The sequence below is a fragment of the Aureococcus anophagefferens genome (assembly GCF_000186865.1).
Source record: "Aureococcus anophagefferens unplaced genomic scaffold AURANscaffold_8, whole genome shotgun sequence".
Classification (NCBI taxonomy): Eukaryota; class Pelagophyceae; order Pelagomonadales; family Pelagomonadaceae; genus Aureococcus; species Aureococcus anophagefferens.
Window position 1 is genome coordinate 1,544,599 of NW_008705568.1, and position 20,456 is coordinate 1,565,054.

A 20,456-nucleotide genomic window follows, 5' to 3' on the forward strand; every position below is an offset into this window, starting at 1 on the left:
TCGCTCTGAGGATCCCACGCGGCGCGCCAACTCGCGCGCGCGGCCGCCGAAGACCGCCGCGACGCCCAGGAGCCGCGCGGCGTCCGGCGGCGCGCCGCCGGGCGCGGCGCAGCGCGCGAAGACGCAGAGCGCGGCCTCGTCGAGGGCGCCGAGGCCCGCCGCGGCGCCGGGCCGCTCCCAGGGCCGCCGCCGGTAGGCGAGGTACGAGTCCAGCAGGCGCGCCTCGCCGGCGACGGCGGCGCCGAAGGACGCGTCGCTCTCGCGGAGCAGGCCGTCGAGGCGCGATACGAGCGGGGGTATCGCAGCGTCGCTGTCGTTGTCGCCCGGGAGGAAGGCGAGCGACGCGGCCATCGTCTGAGTGAGAGGTTCACCGTGCTTTGTTGCCTTCAAGAAACTGCGCAAACTTGCGAATGCCTCGACGCGTACGATGGTTCGCTCGACCATTCTGACGGCTCTCCTCGCGTGCAATGCGCACGCCTTCGTCGCGCCGCGCCGCGCATCGACGCAGCTCAATGCGCACGCCTTCGTCGCGCCGCGCCGCGCATCGACACAGCTCGCGCCGTCGCGCCGCGCCGATCGTCGCGCGCCGACGATGGCCGCGCGCGTGCCCTGGCGCACGGTCTTCCTCGCGGAGTACGGCGGCCCCATCGCCATCTTCCCCGCGGTCGCGGCCGCCGCGAGCCCCGCGCCGAGTCGGGCGCTGGACCTCGCGACGGGCCTCTGGACGCTCCACTTCGCGAAGCGGTTCCTCGAGACGCTGTTCGTCCACTCCTTCTCCAAGGCGACGATGCCGCTCTCGAACCTCTTCAAGAACTGCGGCTACTACTACTCCGCGGCGGCGCTCGTCGCCTGGGACGTCGCGCGCCGCGGCGACGTCGCCGTGTGGCGGCCCGCCGTCGCCGCGTTCTTCCTCTTCGAGGCGCTCAACGCCTACACGCACCTGCACCTCGCGGGCCTCCGGGCCGACGGGTCGCGCGAGGCGAAGATCCCCACGGCCTGGCCGTTCCGGTACGTGTGCTCGCCGAACTACACCTTCGAGATCCTCGCGTGGGCGTCGTTCGCGGCCGCGTTCTCCTCGCCCGGCGCCGCGGCCTTCGCGGCCGTCGGCGCGGCGCAGATGGCCGTCTGGAGCCGGGGCAAGCTCAAGCGCTACCGCCGCAAGTTCTACCAGGAGGACGCCTTCACGGCGACGAAGGCGCTCATCCCCTTCGTCTTTTAAGTCCTCACGTTGAAGTTCAATGTCGGTTCAAACGACACAACCGCCGCGCTAATTATGGATCGCGCCGTAAACCTTGCCTAAGTTCCCGCGCTCGACCATGGCCGCCTCGAAGAACCTCGCGCCGCCCGCGGCGCCGCGCCACTTCTTCGGCGTCGACATGAACGGCGACGACGTCCTGGCGCCCGTCGCGTCCGTGTCGAGCCTCTGCGGCACGTTGTGGACCATGCGCGCCGCCGCGCCGCCGCGCGGCGCGTCGCGCGTGCGTCCATCGTCGCTCCGTAGGTACAAGCTCTACACGGAGCTCGACGCGGCCTGGCAGCTCTCCGGCAACGTGAGCAGCCACTGGAGCGACGTCCAGGGCTTCGCGCTCTACGTCGCCGTGAGCGTGCCCGCGGGCTTCGTCTGCGGCCTCAGCGGCGCGGGCAACCAGCCGCGGGCGCCGCGGTCCTGGCGCCTGGCGTCCCTGGCCGCGGCCGGCGGCGGCGCCGCCTACGGCGCGCAGGACGTGGTCCGCATCCTGCGGCACCCGCGCATGAGCCTCGAGGAGCGGCTGCTGGCGCTGCCCTGGGCCGAATTCAAATCTTCAACTCGACTTCAATATGGGCGTACGCGACAGTTTCGACGCAACTTCTTCGGCTGTGCTTCGAAAACTCGACGAGAGCAATCGATTCGTCCAAAAATCAGCCGAATCGACTTCGATTTGACCGAGATAGAGAGGTTTGAAGTTTTTGCTGGACGGGGCGTTCCACTGGTTGATTTGCACACAGGCGCTGCCGTTCGCCGTCGTGGGTTTGGCGTCGTGGGGCGCGGCCGTCGCGGCGCTCGCGGCGCTCGCGGCGCGCGACCCGGAGGAGGCGACGGCCTACGAGCGCGCGCGGGACGCGCAGCGCGTCGCCCACGTGCGGCGCGCGCTCCGGCCGCGGCCGCGGCCGCCGGCGGCCGCCGCGCGGGTCCGGCGGCTCCGGCTCCACCCAGGTTATACGCTCGAGCGCGACGACCGCGGCGACCTCGTCCTGTCGTCGGCGACGGGCCACTTCCCGGCGCGGCTCGGCGACGTCTTCCACGACCTGTCGCCCGAAGCCGCGGAAGGCGCGGCGACGCCGGAGCCGTTCGCCGCGTCCGCGGCGAAGCAGGTCAAGGCCTTGGTCGCGAGGCTCGCGGGCGCGTTGCGGGGCGCCGTCGCGGGCCGCGCGGCGCCCAAGGTCGCGCCGGAGAGCGACGCGGGCTGGGCCGGCGCCGCGGAGGCGGGCCTCGAGGAGCTCAAGCGCAAGCTGCTGCGGTCGCGGCCGCCCGCGCTCGTCGTCGCCGTCTACCTGACGGCGTTCGTCGCCGTCATCCTCACCGTCTACTTCATCCACACGGGCGTCGTCCCATCGTCCTACTGGGGCACCGTCGACGACGTCAAGGAAGTGAAGCACGAGATCCACGACCAGAAGCGCCAGCTCGAGACGTACCGCGCGCTGCTGTCGGCCGCGCTCGACGCGATCAACGCGACGTCGACCGCGCTCGGCGTCGCGGGCAACGAAACGCTGGCGTCCCGCGTCGCCGCGGAGCGGGACGCGGTCGTCGCGGCCTACGCGCCGCCCGGGGCGACGTGCGGCGACGGCGCCGGCGCGAACGCGTCCGCGGCGGCCGCGGCGTTCGCGCTGTCGTGCGTCCTCGGCGCGCTCGACCCCGCGCTCTCCCAGCTCGGCGGGGGCGCCTTCTCGACGAATTCGGGCCTCGTCTCCTACGGCACGCTCGACGCCATCGACGACGACATCGCCGCGTGCGACGACATCTGGAAGGCGTGCGACGGATTGGTCGCGGACATGAACGAGCTCGGCTGGGCCGCGGAGTACGCGTGGGTCGTCGGCTGCTGGTTCGCGTTCTGCTGGACCTTCCCCTGCATCTTCTACGTGCTCCGCCAGTGGGACGAGGGCCTCGACGCGCTCCAGAGCGGCGACGCCGCGCGGAGCGCCAAGTACGCGCGGTCCTCCATCTCCGCCGCGCCGTCGCTGCTGGGCAACGTGATCTCGGCCTGGGCCTGGGTCTGGCTCATCCTGGCGCTCCTCGGCTTCGTCGTCGCCGTGAACCTCACCTACCCGCCGCTCCTGAACTACTGGCTCACGTGGCAGTGGTGGCTCTACTCCATCGTCATCACGACGACGATCAAGTCCGCGATCGTCACACCCTACCTCTACAAGAAGCGGGCGACGGACGGCGCCGTCGTCCTGGACCGGGGCCTCTACACGCTCTGCTTCGCGGGCTGGCTCGTCTACGGCGTCATCACGGGCACCTGGGGCGCGTTCATGCGGCTCTGCTACTTTATTATCTGGTCGCTCCAGGCCGTCTTCCTCTTCGACTCGAGCTTGTTGCCCGAGGAGCTGCGGTCCCTCGACTCGGGCTACGGCGCCTTCTGCGGCATGCTCTGGGCGCACCACCGCCACTCGAACCCGCACGTCCTCGTCGCGTGCCGCGCGCTCCGCGACACGTCCGACGACCCGCCCGCGCGGCGCCGCGCGCGGAACCGCTTCGGCCTCGCGCTCACGCTCCTGCGGAACCCGGGCCTCGCGAAGCACCGGCGCCCGGGCGGCAGGCCGCGGCTGCCCGCGGACGACGACGCCGCGGCGGCGCCCGCGGCGGAGGAGCCCGCGCCGCGCGACGGCGCGGCCGAGCTCCCGCCGCTGCGGCTCTCGCCGAGAGACGCGGGGAGCGTCGCGACTTAAGGGTCCCGAGTCGTCGGCTGTGCGCTCGCCGCTGCGGCAGCCGCGACTCACAGAAGAACGGACGTCTCTTCGTGCTCCGGCTTGTGTCGCGAGTCAGCGATTAAACACGTTGCTCGCCTTGACCTGCTCCCCGGCGACGGACGCGCGCGCCTCGTCGTTCCCGACGAAGTAGTCCGGGTACTGCTTCGCGTCGATGGCGCCGATGGTCCACCCCTTGGCGCGGAGCGCGGCGGCGATGGCGTTGAGGCGGATCGCGTTGACGCCGACGTCCAGCACGCCGTAGCGCGCGCTCGACCGCACGAGGACGCCGGAGCCGGACGGCGCGAGCGCGAACTCGACGTCGTCGAGCCAGCCGGCCTTGAGGCTCTCGAACTGCGCGTACACGTAGTCGTCGCGCGCCGCGAAGATCTTGAAGCCGCCGCCGTCGACGCCGTTCTGCCCCGGCTCGTAGGCCCGGACGACGGCGGCGACGGTCCGGAGCGGCGTCGCGTCGCCGGCCGCGGGGACCCAGGGCCGGAGCAGGCCGTCGACGCCCTTGACGAGGCGCGACTCCAGGGTGGCGTCGCCCGTCGTGCTGAAGCAGTGCGGCTTGCCGTCGCACTCCTTGAGGCCGACCTGGGCAGCAAAAGGGTGCGAAATTCCCAACTTCAAAGGCTCCTATCTCGGTCGGTTTCCACTCGTTTCGGCTGATTTTTGGACGAGCGATCATCTCTCGGAGCGTTCTCGAAGCGTGGGTGCTGTTTCCGAAACGCGCGCGCGCGGAACACTCACGTTGAAGCGACGTTGAATCATCCTCTTCCTGCCCTGAGGCCGACGACGGTCACCGGGTCGCCCTCGTCGTCGAGGACCTGCCGCCTCCGCACGCCGAGGTCCTTGGGCTCCGGGCCCTTGCGCTTCGTGCGGTCCGCGTACTTGGCGCTCTCGGGGATCGCGTTCTCGAAGGCGCCGCAGCGCGCGCCGACGAGCGCCGCCGGCCCGGCGACCGCGCGCCGCAGCGCGCGCCGCCGCGCGACGTCGAGGGCGCGCGCGACGTGCGCGAGGAGCAGCAGCGCGACGCCGCGGCGCAGCATGTTTGCCGTGTGTTGCAACAATTGGACGGCGCGGTCGACGGCTCGTGACGGCTCGACGACGGCGCGAGCGTGAGCAGGTTCACTTCGATGCCTCGTCGTTCAATACGATTCAACATCAGTTCAACGAGGGAGCCAAATTGAACTTTCGTAAAGCGCGCTGCCCGAGCGCGCGCTGGTCGCAACCGGGACGACGCGCCGCCTCGCCGGCGGCGCGGCCCGTCTCGCGGCCATGCAGTCCATGCTCGCCCACGTCAAGGAGCGCACGCGCCTCGACAACTTGGACACGCAGGTGCTGATGCAGCCGTCCCAGTTCGGGCGGCGCGACGGGTCGAACCTGCACGTGGCGCTGCTCGGGCGGCCCAACGCGGGCACGTCGACGCTCTTCAACGCGCTCGCCGGGCGGCGCACGTCCGCGAGCCCCTTCCTCGGCGAGACGCGGCGCGTGAACCGCGGCCGCTCGGAACATCGGACGCCCGAGTTCGAGTGGCTCTGCCAGCTCTACATGCCGGCGACAGGGCAGGACAAGGGTGATTCAACGTCGCTTCAACGTGAGTGTTCCGCGGGCGCGCGTTCTGGAAAAAGCATCCACGCTTCGAGACCGTTCCGAGAGATGATCGCTCGTCCAAAAATCAGCCGAAACGAGTGGAAAACGGCCGAGAGAGGAGCCTTTGAAGTTGGGAATTTCGCACTCTTGTCCTGCCCAGGCCGACGAGCGCGCGGCCCGTGACCTACGCGCTGAGCGACTGCCCGTCCCACGCCATGGCGCGCCTGCGCTGCCCCCGCGAGGAGGCGCTCTGCGAGGCCGACGGCGCGAAGGTCTCGGACGAGCCGACGATGGACCCGCACGAGGCGATTTTGGAGCTCTGCCCCGGCGCGGCGGGCGCCGACGTCGTCATGGTCGTGCTCCGGGCCTTCGAGGGCGACGAGGTCACGCACCAGGCGACGACGGTGGACCCGGCGCGCGACCTCCTCTACGTCGCGAACGCGTGCCGGCTCCACGACGTCTGGAAGCTCAAGCGGCGCATCCAGGTGCTCCGGGACACGCGCGCGGGCGAGTGGGTCGTCTGCGAGAAGGAGGCGCTGCTCCGCGCGCAGCACTTCCTCACGCAGCCCGACGCGGGCGGCCGCGGCCCGTTCCACGCGCTCCGCCAGGGCACGTGGAGCGACAACGAGGTCGCGTGGCTCGAGGATTTGGGGCTGCTCACGGACAAGGCCTGGGTCGTCGCCATCAACGTCGACTGCCGGCCCTGGCTCCGCAAAGCCGTGCCCGCGGACCTCGTCAAGCCCGTCGAGGCCAGGGCAGGAAAAGGGTGATTCAACGTCGCTTCAACGTGAGTGTTCCGCGCGCGCGCGTTTCGGAAACAGCACCCACGCTTCGAGAGCGCTCCGAGAGATGATCGCTCGTCCAAAAATCAGCCGAAACGAGCGGAAAACGACCGAGAGAGGAGCCTTTGAAGTTGGGAATTTCGCACCCTTTTCCTGCCCAGGTCGAGGCGCGCGCGACGAAGCTCGGCATCAACCCGCGGTACTGCGTCGTCTACAGCGGCGCCTTCGAGAAGCGGCTGCAGATCCTGCGGGAGACGCCGACGCCGCCGCCGGTCGAGGAGCACATGCGCGCGCGGCCGCCGCTCGAGGCCTATTTGGACGCGAACGTCGACCACGCGTCCGCGGCGCCGGCGCTCCTCGGCGCGCCCCTCGACGCGCTCCAGCTCATCCTGCTCTTCACGTGCTCGCCGGACGAGGTCCGCGCCTGGTTCGTGCGCGACGGCACGACGGTCATCGGCTTCTGCGGGGGCGTGCACGAGGTCATGCGGCGCAACTTCGAGGTCGCGGAGATCTGCGACTACGCCGACTACGTCGCCTGCGGCTCCGAGGAGCAGGTCCGGCGCAAGGGCAAGGTGCGCCGCCTCGGCGCCGACGTCGTCCTCGAGCACCACCAGGTCATCTTCGTCAAGTTCAAGATCCCCCGCGAGTCCGAGGCCGCCGACGGCCGCGTCGCGTGGAACTCGGACGGCCGCCTCTCGACGCGCGAGATGGACAAGAAGGCCCAGCAGGACATGGCCGTCCAGGAGGAGGCGCGCAAGCAGCTCGACGAGGAGACGGACCACCACGTCCGCACGGGGCTCCGGTTCTAACTGTCGAGGGCGCGGCGCCGGGGCCTCCTTAGACGGACCTAGTAGTAACTTAGAGCCGGCCCGCAAGATCGCGGCACATGGTCAGGCGCGTTTATCAGTGATCGCCATGAACAATATGAAGCCGAAGAATGCCAAAACGGGGGCTAAAGCGAGCGCGAGATCAGCGCGGGCCGCTGCAGCGCGCACCTGTTTCCCCTGGCGCTTCTTCTCGTAACGCAGCAACTCGCGCGCTTTGATCGTGCCTTTTTTTCGTCCCTTAATTTCGCCCGTAGGTCTCTTCATACCAAACTTCCCCGTCGCTTCAGTGTCGACGGCGTGACCGCTAGTTATTACTCGCGGCGCCGCCCCCTCGCGGCGCGGACCACGGCGAGCTGAGCGTCGAGCTGTCTATTCGCGACGTCGTAGAGGAGACCGTCGAGCGCGTTGAGGCGCATGATCTCGGCCGCGTGCGCCGGCGGCGGCGGGGGGCCGTGGAGCGACGCGTTGTTCGCGTGGAGGTCGCAGGAGAGGCCCGCGAGCCAGGGGAAGTGGGCGACGAGGACCTCGACCGTCTCCTCGCAGCGCTCAAGGACGCCGACGACGCAGGATGACGCGCGCGCGAGCGCCTGGCGGAACGCCGCGGCCGCGCCCGGCGCCCAGCCGTCACCGTCGGCGTCCAAATCGTCGCCCGCCGTCAGCCCGTTGACGGCCTCGCCGCCGCCCGCGTCGCTGAGCACGCGGAGCCCCTCGTTGTTGCAGCCCTCGCCGTAGATGCTCTCGCCGAAACGCAAATAGCTCGACGCGTTCGATACGGGCAGCGCCGCGAGGTCCCAAGCGTCGCCGCGGAAGAGCTTCCCGCCGCGCTGGCGGAAGCGGTAGTTCCAGCAGGAGACGACACGCGACACGGGCTCCCGGAACCCCGTGTAGCAGTCGAAGGCCGGCCGCGGATGGTCTAGCGTCGGCCGGCGCGTCGCGTTGATGTACAGGCTCTGGACGACTGTCGGCCAGCGCAGGTGGCCGCCGAGCACCGTCGCTTTACCGAGGGCGCCGATCTCCGTCGGCGCGACGAAGGTCGCGCAATCGACGCCGTCGAAGCACGGGATCCAGCGCGCGAGCCCAGCCCTCTTCGCGGCCGCGGCGACGGCCTTTCTTACGCTCGACCCACCCGCCTTGCGCTGGTGGAAGAATACCCAGGGCCGCGACGCGCGCGGCAGGGGCGCCGCGGACCGCCAGGTCCGGATTGCGGCGCCGCGGGCGTCGAAGGACGACGCGAGGCGCTCCGCCCACTGGCGCTGGCTCTCGTTCGCGAGGTGCGCCGCGCGTGTTATGGCAGCGATCAGCAGCCACCGCAGCGCCATTTGTTTCACGGGGCTGATGGCCATCTTCGAGCGGTCGTGGGCGCGGAGGCTACACCCTGAGCCTGAGCGGGTCTTGGCTGGGATAAAGGTGAAGCTGTAACGCAGCACCGTTATATCTTACCTTCTTGCACAGACATTGATCGCTTCGCCGCGCATTCTCGACGGGCAGCGTTGCTCAGCGACAAGTGCGCGCCGCCGGGTTCTGAGCCAGGCGCCGCGGACACTCGGGCGAGTGCGCGCGCCGCGGCGCGACGCCCCTCGCGCCACCCGCGCCGCCATGGGCGCCGGCGCGTCCGCGGCGCCGGCGGCGTTCCACGCCCACTTCGCCGACGTGCCCGACGACGACGCCATGCTGGAGAAGTACGACATCGACATCAGCGACGCGAACCTCCTCGGCGAGGGCCAGTTCGGCCGCTGCTACCGCTGCGCCCTCCGGGACGACCCGAGCCAGAAGTTCGCGGTCAAGGTCGTTCCCATGGTGAATTTTTCAGGGGCACCAGGTCGACAACATCAAGCGCGAGATCATCATCCTCCACGAGATCCGCGCCCACCCGAACGTGCTCCACCTCTACGACTATTTTGAAGATAAGTGCGAGCAGGTGGCCTACATCGTCACGGATCTCCTCGAGGGCGGCGAGCTCTTCGACCGGTTGCTCGACAAGGTCATCTACTCGGAGCACGACGCGCGGCAGGTCGTGCTCGTCATGCTCGAGGCCTGCTCCTGGCTCCACGGGCGCGGCCTCTGCCACCGCGACTTCAAGCCCGAGAACCTGATTTTGGCGAGCAAGGACGACGACACGACGATCCACCTCGTCGACTTCGGCCTCGCGGCGCACGTCGACGACGAGCGGGCCATGAAGTCGCAGTGCGGCACGCCCCAGTTCCTCGCGCCCGAGATCGTCGAGGGCAACCCGCCCTACGGCCCCAAGACGGACTGCTGGGCCGTGGGCGTCATCGCGTACAACCTGCTCCACGGGCTCCCGCCCTTCGACCCCTACAACGACATGGACCAGGGCGCGCTCTTCGACGACATCCGCCGAAACAACTGGAAGTTCGACCCCGTGACCTTCGACCACGTGTCGGACGAGGCCAAGGACCTCATCGCCAAGCTCATGACGAAGGACGTCGAATCGCGGCTCACCGCGGAGCAGGCGCTCCTCCACCCCTGGTTCCAGATGGGCGAGCACGCCCTCGTCGTCAAGCACCTCGACGAGACCTACCAGAACCTCAAGACCTGGAACGCGCGGCGCAAGCTCCGCCAGGTGGCCCACACGGTCCGCACGTCGATCCGAATGGAGCGCATGGCGCGCGCGCACGCCGACGCGGCGCCCGCGCCCGCGCCGGCCTGCGACGAGGCGCCGGCGCTCCCGAAGCAGCCGTCGACGCACCTCGTCGGCTCCGGCGGCGTGACGCCCTACACGACGCCCGCCGCGACGCCCGCGAACTCGCCGCCGGCGGTCGCGCGCGAGCTCGAGGCGTCGTCGAGCGCGCCCCAGTTAGAAGACCGCTCCTAGCGGGCCCCGTGCAAGTCCCTATGCGAACCGTGCCGCTCGAGGTGATCTGAGGTGCAACCTCGATCCCTAGGGCGACTCATGATCTTTCCTTAAAAACGCCGCTGCAAAGAAGAGCATGGACACGCCCTGAGGCTATAAAACCCCGCGACGCACCAAAAAAAAGGAGCCGCCCCCATGTCGTTCATCGCCGGGAGCTTCGTGTCCCTGAAGCGCGCCGAGTCCCTGAAGAAGGGCTTCGGCGGCAAGGCCCAGGTCGCGTCGGGAGTGGACACGGAGCTCATCAACATGTCGCCGCGCTTCGAGAAGGAGATCGGCGCCGACGTCGCCGCCGCCGGGCCCGAGCACTACTACGGCAGCGACCAGTCGTCCTTCTACAGCGTCTACCGCGAGCTCACGCGGGCCAAGTGCTACAGCCTGCCCGCGAACGTGCCGGGCAGCCCCGGGAAGCTGTCGCCGACCAAAAGCAACGCGAGCCCGACCTACAAGCCGTCGCGCACGGCCCAGTTCGAGGACGTGCTCGCCGGCGACGAGGTCGAGGCGCGGTACCGGGACCTCCACGAGCTCGAGGCGACGGAGGAGGACGGCGCGAGTTTGGACGAGTCCGACCCGTTCGGACGGCACGCGGCCGTCGAGGAGGACAAGTACGACCACCCCCAGGCCATCGGCGACGAGGCGGCGGCCGAGAAGCATCCGCTCCGGCGGCGCATCGACGGGCTCCACCTGCCGCGGCTCCAGGTCGCGGACGCGGCCGACGGCCCGCAGTTCTCCGCGCGGAGCCTCTTCCTGGCCGAGTGCGTCGACAAGGACCTGCAGCCCCGCGCGGGGTTCCTGCTGCGCAAGATGCGGTCCACGGAGATCAACATGGCCCAGCTCGGCGTCGGCGAGCGCCTCGCGCGCGCGTTCGCGTGCTGCGTGGGGAAATTGCCGAACCTGCTCCACCTCGACATGAGCTACAACTACCTCGGCGACCGGACCATGGCCGAGGTCCTCGAGGCGCTGTGTGACGTGCCCCAGCTCCAGTCGCTGAACATCAGCGGCAACGACATCTTCAAGCACTCCGCGCGGAGTTTGGGCCACCTCTTCGCGAACGCGGACCGCGGGGCCGCGAAAGGGTGATGCAACTTCTATTCAACTTGAATGTTCCACACAAAGCATGCGCGCTTCGAGGGCGCTCCGAGAGATGATCGCTCGTCCAAGAATCAGCCGAAACGAGTGGAACGCGGCCGAGATAGAGGAGCCTTCGGGAACGTCGCACCCTTTTCGTCGCCCAGGCCGACTGCGCCATCGAGGAGCTCGAGACCGCGGACTGCCACCTCGACGACGACGACGTCGCCCTCTTCCTCGAGCGCGCGCTGCGGAACCGGAACCTCGTGCTGAGCCGCTGGAACCTGGCGAAGAACTCCATCGGCTCCGCGGTGGACCACGCGCCCGCGGCGTCCGACCGGCCGTCGCTCGCGTCGTGGATCGGCTCCGACGAGTGCACCTGCAAGCGGCTGGACATCTCCTGGAACATGATCCGCGGGAGCGTGGCCGTGGCCCTGGGCAAGGCGCTGTCGACGAACCACTGCGTGACGCACCTGAATTTGGCGTTCAACTCGCTCGCGGAGGAGGGCGTCGTCTTCGGCAACTCGCTGTTGAAGAACCGCGTGCTCAAGGTGCTGGACCTGTCGAACAACGGGCTGGGGCCCAAGGCGGCCTTCGCCATGTCCGTCGCGCTCCTGGGGCGCATGTCGGCGCTCGAGCTGCTCGTCATGGACGGCAACCCCGTGGGCGTCACGGGAGGCCAGGCGCTCCTCCGCGTGCTCACGCGCATGGACCACCGGGCCCACCTGAGCCTGCGGGACTGCTCATTCCACGGCGGCTCCATCGGCGAGCGCTGGATCATCAACGACGACTACACGCTCGACCTCTCCGTGCCCATTTTGTACTGCCTCGCGCGCGACATCTTGCAGGGCGACGCGACGCGGCCCTGCCCGCCCATCGACTGCTGCTACCTCACGCCGCCGGGGGGCGCGTCGCAGCGCATCCGGACGAAGATCGAGTGGACGGGCGCGCGCGCGCGGCCGTCGACGGGCGACGCGTACGACGAGGCGCACTCGCGCGCGCTCGACAACGTCGTCACGCGGCTCGCGTCGCTCGACCGCGACGAGCTGCTCGACTTCTTCCCGCACCGCGACGGCGACGACGTGCCCTTCCTCTACCGGCGGGAGCTCGACGCGTTGCTGGAGCACCTCGGCCTCGTCGAGTACGTGACGGAGCGGACGGCCGACGGGTCGGGCTTCGCGCGGACGCCGCGGCACGCGCTCGCGGACACGCTGCCCCTCGTCGACAACTGGAGCCAGCTCAAGGCGACGGGGCGCTTGGAGATCGGCGAGTTCATGCAGGTCGCGCTCGCGCTCCGCGCCGTCGCGGGCAGGGCAGCACAAGAGAGCGAAATTCCCAACTTCAAAGGCTCCTATCTCGGCCGTTTTCCACTCGTTTCGGCTGATTTTTGGACGAGCGATCATCTCTTGGAACGGTCTCGAAGCGTGGATGTGTTTTTCGTTACGCGTGCGCGCGGAACACTCACGTTTAAGCGACGTTGAATCACTCTTGTGCTGCCCAGGTCGCGGGCCGCACGCGCGACGACGCGGGCGGCCGCTTCGTCGTCTTCGACGAGGCCACGGGCGAGGACTTCGCGCAGACGCTGCCCGAGGCGGGCGTCCTGCGCCTCTGCTTCGCCAAGGCCGTCGTGAAGCTGGGCATGGACGAGCCCATGACGCAGGCGGGCGTCGGGGCGGGAAGAGAGCGCGAGATTCCCAATTTCAAAGGCTCCGATCTCGGCCGTTTTCCCCTCGTTTCGGCTGATTTTTCGACGAGCGATCCTCTCTCGGAACGGTCTCGAAGCGTGGGTGCTTTCTTAAACACGCGCGCGCGCGAAACACTCACGTTGAAGCGACGTTGAATCACTCTTTTCCCGACGCAGGCGGGCGTCGTCGGCTGGGCGACGTCGCTCGGCGCGATCCAGGACGTGCTCCAGGTCGCGGAGGCCGCGGACAACCATTTGCTCGTGCTGCAGATGGCGCTGCCGTCGCTCGTGCTCGGCCACGACACGGCCGCGCGCCTCTTCCCCGCGCTCGTCGCGGAGCTGCTCGACCCCGTCGCGGCGATCGCGAAGCTGCTGCCGCGGATGGCGAGCCCGCTGCACGTGCAGGCCTTCATCCGCGCCATGCTGCCCAAGTCGACGAACCGGAGCCGGCTCCAGCGCGCCATGGGCCAGCGCTTCCAGCTCCTCATCGACATGCCCGCGGGCCACTACACGCTGAGGCTCGACAAGATGGAGGAGCGCGAGGTGCTCGTCGCGCTGCTCCAGGCGAACCGCTTCGAGCGCCACCGCGTCGTGGCGCGGGCCAAGCGGTCCCTGGAGAGCGGCGCCTTCGACGAGAACTGCTTCCACTACCCCTACGTGGACACGTCGCAGCACGGCAACCGGTCGGGCTTCCGCAACGAGACGCTCGACGGCTCGGCCGTGGAGATCTGCGACGAGCTGCTCGACGGGCTGGGCCCGAGCCCCAAGGGCCTGCTCGAGTTCGACTTCGTGAAGATGACGCGGCCGCCGCGGACGGCCGAGCCGATGACGCGCGCGCACTTCTCGCAGCTGTTGTCCGTCGCGGCCATCTCCGACGACGTCGACGACCGCTGCCTCCAGCTCGCCGTCGAGGGCGCGAAGACGCCGCGCGAGGAGAAGCGGCCGCCGCGGCCGCGGCCCGCGCCCTCCGACGGCCGCCGGCGGTCGTCCGCGGCGCAGCGCGCGAGCCGCATCTCGAAGATGGGCCTCGGCCTCGGCGCGGCCTTCGTCGAGCGCACCGTCGACATGGTCGTCGTCGGCGGCGACGCGCCCAAGGAGGACGCCGCGGACCGGGCCATGCGGTCCACGCGCATGTCCAAGGTCGCGCGCCAGCCCGCGAGGCCGCCCGGCGGCGAGGCCGCGGAGGACGACGGCGACAAGGCGGCCCAGGACTCGCTCATGGAGGCGCAGCAGAAACTAGCCCAGGCCATGCCCGACGTCGGCAAGGGCGGCGCGGCCGGGGGCGACCACCGCCGGTCCACGTACAAGCCGCGCATGCAGTCGATCAACGCCGTGTCGCAGGACACGGCCGAGCGGTTCAAGTCCTGGTTCAAGGGCGAGGAGGGCGGCGTCGAGGCCGCGCGCGAGGAGCAGCGCGCGCGGCACCGCCTGAACCGCGGCGGGTCGCCGTCGCCGCCGTCGTACGGCCGGCGGCCGCAGTTCCCGGACGACGGCGCGGCGCCGGCGGCCGGCGGCGCCGGCGGGTCGCCGGGCCAGCGCCGCGCGGCGGCGCGCGACGGCACCATCGCGCGCGGCGGCGAGCGCAACCCCCTCGAGATGCTCAAGCGGCGCAAGCCCGCGACGCCCGACACCGACGAGCCGACGCCCGACGGCACGCCGTCGGCGACGCCCAAGGCGACGACGCGGTCCGTCGGGAAGAAGCCCGCGAGCCCGGCCCTCGGCGGCGGCTCGGAGATGCTGCGGGCGTCGTCCAAGTCCGGCAAGTCGAAGCTGAACAAGCTCAAGACCATCGCGCGGATGATGATCTCGGGCGCGGGCGCGGCGAAATCCGCGGCGGACACGGAGCTGATCCTGGCGCGCCTCAACGAGTTCCACCTGCTCCTGGCGGGCTGCTGGTTCTCCGCGGCCCAGGCCTGCACGCTCCTGCGGCGCTGGCAGCTCTTCGACGGCCCGAAGCTCCGGAACCGCGATGTGCTGAAGCTGCTGCGGCCCCAGGTCGAGCTGGTCATCATGCTCCACAGCCGCGTCGTCGATTTGTACAACATCGACGAGGTCTTCGCGGTGCTGGACCCGACGATGCGCGCCGAGGCCATCTTCCGCCTGGGCACGCTGAACATCTGGTCGCCGCTGAAGCCCGACGGGCCCTACTCGCTCAACCTGGGGCTCCGCGAGGACCGCCAGGTCGTGCGCATGCTCGTGCACCTCCACGAGGCGGAGCAGGCCGTCTGGCGGAACCCGACGCTGCGCTGGAAGCTCGACATGCCCCGCGTCGAGGGCTGGAGCCTGCCGACGACGTGGCTCAACCAGGACGGCATCCCCCGGAGCGGCCACGTCGCCTTCACCTACGACCCCCAGCACGAGGACTGGTCCACGCGCATCGTCCTCGCGGCCCTAACCCTCGCCGGCGTCGACGAGGACGACGACGACCTGTTGTCGGAGATGCCCCAGAGCGAGCCCCTCGAGGCCATGCTCGCGGCGAGCCTCGACGCCGCCCACATCAAGTGGGTCTACGACGGCATCACCGTCGCCGACCCCGTCCCGCGGCGGCCCAAGGACCTCCCCGGCGGCCGCGACTCGCTCATCCAGGCCAAGTCGCGGTCCGCGACGCCCGAGGCGTAACTGAGGGCATCGTGAAGGCGCGGTGCGGTGATGAAACTCCTCGTCGTAACGAGACGCCACCCGTGATCATGGGCAGCAAGAGTGCGCCAGCCCGCGCCTAGACGCCGGGGCAGCTCCGCGGACCATGGGCGGCGCGGCCTCGGCGCCGACGTCGCCGTCGTCGGCGAAGGCGGCGTCGAGCGAGCAGGCGTCGGCGCGCGCCCTGCTTCGCCAGCTCTCCTTCAAGGTGTCGGGCAACACGCTCGCCGGCACGCGCAAGGACCTGGACGAGTGCAACGTCGAGGACGTGGCGCGCTTCGTCGAGAACGTCGACCCCGCCGAGGCGTCCGAGGCCGTGGGCTTCGGCTCCAAGGCCGAGGCCCCGGGCCTCGACGCCGTCGCGGCCGCGTGCCGGTTCCAGCTCGTCGACGGGCGGCGCGTGCGCCGGTCCCTCGACGACGAGGCGCCGAGCGTCGCCCCCCTGCTCGCGGAGCTCAACGTCCACGCGCCGCCGCCGACGGTCAAAGCCATCGTCGCGGCCTTCGACGCGTGGCAAAAGCTGCCCCGGGCCGCGGACAGGCGGCGCGCGAAGAAGCTCCGCGCGCTCATCATGGGCTCGCCGGCCCTCGTCCGCCAGGCCAACGCCCTGCAGATGGAGCTGAACGCGTTGCCCGAGGGCGACCGCGAGGCGCTTTTGGAGCTCCGGCGCAAGAAGATGCGCGAGCAGGCGGCCCGGGCCGTCGAGACCTACGCGAACCTGCCCCACGACGAGAAGAACGTCTTCACGGACGGCGCCATCGAGCTCTACAGCGAGGAGAATCAGCGGAAGCGCGAGGCCATCCGCGAGGAGCCGAGGATCTGCGAGCTGCTCGAGCCAGGGTCCCGCGGCCGAGACGATTTTCGAGAGATTTTGACCGGGAAAACGACGAGAAATCGTCACCGACGCATTTGGTAGGCTCGAGCGCTGGTGGTGGGGGTCGAAGCTCTTCGACGACGCGGACCACAACGAGTGGCTCTCCTTCGACGAGTACAAGACCTTCCACCGGCGGCTCCTGCGCCTCTTGGACCAGGACACGCTGTCGCCCAAGTCGCGCGTCGCGACGAAACCCGAGGACGAGGACCCGACGGCGTTGGAAGATTTCCGGTGCGACGCGGACGGCGAGGGCCGCGTGACGAAGGAGACGTACCTCTTCGCGGTCTTCCAGCTCTGCGACCAGTGGACGGAGACCGTGGAACTGGACGAGTACGTGGAATTCCTGTCCAAGGGCTTCGACCTCATCTACGGGGATCTCATGGCCGGCGACGCGCCGCAGCTCCCCGAGGCGTGGTCGGGCGGCGACGAGCTCCACGACGACCGCGGCGAGCCGCTGCTCCAGACGCCCGCCGCCGCCTGGGGGTCGTCGGACCTGAGCGTCCTCGAGGAGGCCGAGGTCGTGCCCTTCAAGCCGCCGCCCCGCGAGCCGCGGGCGCCGTCGGCGCCCGAGCCGGCGCCGCTGGCGGACGTCTTCGCCGCGACGGCGCCGGTGCCCGCGCCGACGGAGCCCGCGGCGCCGGCGCCCGCGGCGCCGGCGCCGGCGAAGGAGGACGAGGTCCTCGAGGCCGAGGCCGCGGCGCCCCCGGAGAAGGCCAAACGCGAGCCGAAGCGGAAGTCGCGCGCGGCCGCCAAGAGCCCGGGGACACACGACCGCGACGACGGCGTCGCGGGCCGCGTCGCGCTCATCGACGACGCGGGCTTCGACACCGTCGATGCCATGATGGACGCGGCCAGGGACGCGCAGGACGCCGGCGCCGTCGGCGTCGTCTTCGCGTCGGGCGACGACGCGCCGCCCCTGCTCTCCGGCGGCTCCGAGAAGCAGAAGGTCGCGATCCCCGTCGTCGGCATCTCGGCGCCCGACGCGGCGGTCTTCAAGGGCAAGAAGCGGCACCGCCTGCGCGTCCGCGCGTCGCGATTGCTGGAGCACGCGAAGACGATCACCTCCATGCGCATCCACATGGTCGTCGAGACCATCGCGGAGATCTACCGGGAGAAGATGGTCCTCGACGGCAAGGCCGACGCGTCGGGCCGGCCGCGGCTGCCCCTGGCGACCTTCGTCCTGATGCACTTCCGCCGCAAGTTCGGCGACAAGCGGACGGTCAAGAAGAAGTACAAGGCCTTCCTGCTGGGCGTCGTCCAGCGCCTGGAGGGCACGGCGTCGACGCACGGCGTCGAGGAGGACGAGACGGCGCTCCAGTGGATCACGCTCTTCGCGCAGCTCTGCTCCATCGACACGGCGTCCGGGCGCCTCGCGGCGCTCCCGCCCGAGGCCTGCGACTACTGCCTCGACCGCGTCCACGAGATCGAGCAGGTCGTCCGCGACACGCTCAAGGTGCTGCCCCACGAGTTCTCGTCGACGATGCTCAAGAAGATGGTCAGCGGTCGCAACGCGTTCCTGTTGGGCTGCGGCTTCGCGGACAAGGTCGAGGCCAAGTTCAAGCGCGAGCTCCGCGGCCACATGAAGCTCCGGCCGCGCGACGACGTCTACGCGACGGCCGTCGGCACGTTCCACTCGCTCACCATCGCCGTCACCATCAACGGCGCGCACAAGAAGATCATCTCCGTCCCCGCGCTCATGTCGCTCTACGCCGTCGTCTACACGGCCTGCGACTCGCCCCACGTCGCCCGCGCGCCGCCGCCGGAGTCGACGGGGGACCAGGCGCACGAGCGCAAGAAGAGCCGCGCGTCGACGGTGAAGCCCATGTATTAGGACGAGCAGCGTCGGTTTTTTGTAGGGCGCGCCGGGTCAGCCAGACCTGCCAGCGTCCGTTTCTTCCTGAAGTGGAGGTCTAGATAGCGCGAATCTCCTTACGCGGCGACCTCGGCTTTGGCGAGCGCATTATGATTGACGCACCGATGTCCGCACGGCCTTCAGCGATTCGATGACGTCCCAGCGGCCCGACCACCCTTCCGGGAGGACGACGGTGTCGCCCGCGAGGCAGCGGATCGCCGAGCCGTCGACGTTGGTCACGAAGGCCGCGCCCTCGAGGACGAAGAGGACCTCCGTCGGCGAGTCGGCCACCTCCGTCGAGCCCGGGGCCGCGGTGTAGACGTCGACGGTCGTGAGGCCGTTGCCGTAGACCTTGCCGCCGCTCGACGCCGCCGGCGTCATAACAACAGGAATGGTCGACGCGCCGGGGACGGCGTCGTGGGTGTGGACGGACCAGACCTTGCGGATGTGCGCGTGGACGTCCCAGCGGCCCCGGCAGCCCTGCGGCAGCACGACGACGTCGCCCGCGCCGAAGCGATGGCGCGTGCCGTCCTCGTCGACGACGGACCCCTCGCCCTCGAGCACGTAGAAGGTCTCCGTCGACGTGCGCGGGTTCGGGCTCGGCCAGCCGCCCGCCGTGCAACTCCACGCGCCCGCGGCGACGGCCCCGACCTTGACCAGCGGGCGCGTCGCGTCGACGGGCTCGCCGACGTCGCAGTTGGCCCGCACGCCCTTGACGGCGAGCTTGTCCTGGAGGAAGTAGGACGGCGGCGCGTGCGTCACCCAGCGGCTGCTGCCGATGACGGCGCGGCGGTCCGCGTCGACGGCGACGGGCGGCGCGGCGACGGATGGCGCCGTCTCCGGCGCGGCGGGGGCGAGGCGAACGCCGTTCTCGAGGTACGAGAACTGCTGCAGCGCCGACGTGGCCGCGGCGAGGGCGACGCAGCAGAGCTTGAGCATGGTTGCTCGGAGCATACGTAGGACTCTCCACTGCGAGTTCAACCCGGCGGCACCGAGGGCAAACGTCTCCAAGTTGCTGCCCGTACACTAAAAGCTTCGTCGATGGGCACTGCCAGGATGCCTCCACCCTAGCGCGCAGGAAGGAGATGTGGTTCCTCAAGTACGTGGGCGGCGAGTCGTCCGCGCCTTCGGCGGAGGAGTCGCCCGACGAGGTCGAGCTCGACCAGGCGGCGGCGCCGGCGGCCCGACGAGCCGCGCCGAAGAAGAAGAAGAAGAAGAAGCCCGCCGAGGGCAAGAGAGCGCCGAAGAAGGCGCAGCTGTCGCCGCAGCAGCGGCAGCTCCGGGAGTCGGCGCGCTGCATGGCCTGCGGCCGCGTCGTGTCGCCGGCGACCCTCGAAGGCTTCGAGGACCACGAGAACTACTGCGAGAAGTCGTCGGAGTCGTGGCGCCGCGCGGCGGAGACGAACGCGAGGACGCCCGCGGCCCTCGTCGACCGGCACATCGCCCTCGTCGGCGGGCTCACGGCGACCGTCGTCGCGCTGAAGCCGCGCCTCGTGCGCCGGTGGCTGCCGCCGCGCCACGAGCTCCTCTTCGACAGCGGCCGCCGCGACGACGTCGTCCTCGCCGCGGGCGACGGCGGCGGGGCGGCCTTCCGGTTCCTGAGCCCGGCCGAGGCCGCCGAGGCGTCGAAGCTCACGGCCGCGCGGCTCTCGCGCGAGCTCGCGGACGCGCGGCGGCGCGTCGCGTCGCTCCAGAAGACGGAGAAGACGCGGGCGGCCGAGGCCGTCCGCATGACGCGGACCCTCGAGGACCAGACTCTGTGCGCCGTGTGCCTCGACGCTACAAAAAACGCGGCCTTCGTGCCCTGCGGCCACCGCGCGTGCCGGGCCTGCGCGGACCGGTGCCGGGCGGGCGACGCGGGCTGCCCCGTCTGCCGCGCGCCCGTGGTGGACGTCATCCGCGTCTTTAACTAGCGGTGGAGCTTGCCGGGCAGCCACGCGCCCGCGCGGTCCGCGGGGAACGCGCGCTCGTAGAGCAACGCGAGGACGCGACTCTGCCAGGTGAGGAGCGCGAGCTCGCTGGACTCGTCGGGCGTGTCGCCGCACTCGGCCTCGAGCTGCGCGTCGTCGAGCTGCTCGTTGAGGTCCAACAAACGCCGCCGGAGCACGCGCTGGAGCGCCGTGGACTCGTCCGCGCGCTCCGCGCAGCGCCGCCGCTCGCCCAGCAGGTTGCGCTGGAGGTGCTCGAGCCCCGTCTCCAGGCGCTTGATCTCGTCGAGGCGCTTCTTGCGGTGCTCCGCGGTCACGTCGACCTTGAGGTTCGACGACGCGACGCGCTTCACGCCGCCCGCGCGGTCCCCCGGCCCGCGCGCGCGCGCGTCGT

The 20,456-nt window shown here is 70.4% G+C and overlaps 4 protein-coding genes across 4 annotated transcripts; all 4 read left to right on the forward strand.

Moving 5' to 3' along the window:
• Nucleotides 1–592: 592 nt before the first annotated feature.
• Nucleotides 593–3,927, forward strand: AURANDRAFT_64002 (hypothetical protein; the record flags this gene model as incomplete). Its single annotated transcript, XM_009038366.1, has 4 exons — nt 593–1,210; nt 1,332–1,435; nt 1,502–1,727; nt 1,987–3,927. The coding sequence occupies 4 exons, from the start codon at nt 593–595 to the stop codon at nt 3,925–3,927; spliced, it is 2,889 nt and encodes a 962-aa protein (XP_009036614.1).
• A 1,299-nt stretch (nt 3,928–5,226) lies between these two features.
• AURANDRAFT_64003 (hypothetical protein) lies at nt 5,227–7,132 on the forward strand (the record flags this gene model as incomplete). Its single annotated transcript, XM_009038367.1, has 3 exons — nt 5,227–5,534; nt 5,702–6,284; nt 6,485–7,132. 3 exons carry the CDS (start codon nt 5,227–5,229, stop codon nt 7,130–7,132), a joined length of 1,539 nt encoding a protein of 512 aa, XP_009036615.1.
• Nucleotides 7,133–9,017: 1,885 nt separating this feature from the next.
• On the forward strand, nt 9,018–9,641 carry AURANDRAFT_2893 (hypothetical protein; the record flags this gene model as incomplete). Its single annotated transcript, XM_009038190.1, has 1 exon — nt 9,018–9,641. A coding segment is annotated over one exon (624 nt), but the record flags the coding sequence as incomplete, so codon positions are not given.
• A 419-nt stretch (nt 9,642–10,060) lies between these two features.
• AURANDRAFT_71588 (hypothetical protein) lies at nt 10,061–20,047 on the forward strand (the record flags this gene model as incomplete). The annotated part of the gene is made up of 7 exons (XM_009038368.1): nt 10,061–11,095; nt 11,218–12,460; nt 12,589–12,753; nt 12,949–15,306; nt 15,617–16,248; nt 16,325–18,106; nt 19,213–20,047. The coding sequence occupies 7 exons, from the start codon at nt 10,158–10,160 to the stop codon at nt 20,045–20,047; spliced, it is 7,953 nt and encodes a 2,650-aa protein (XP_009036616.1).
• Nucleotides 20,048–20,456: the final 409 nt, after the last annotated feature.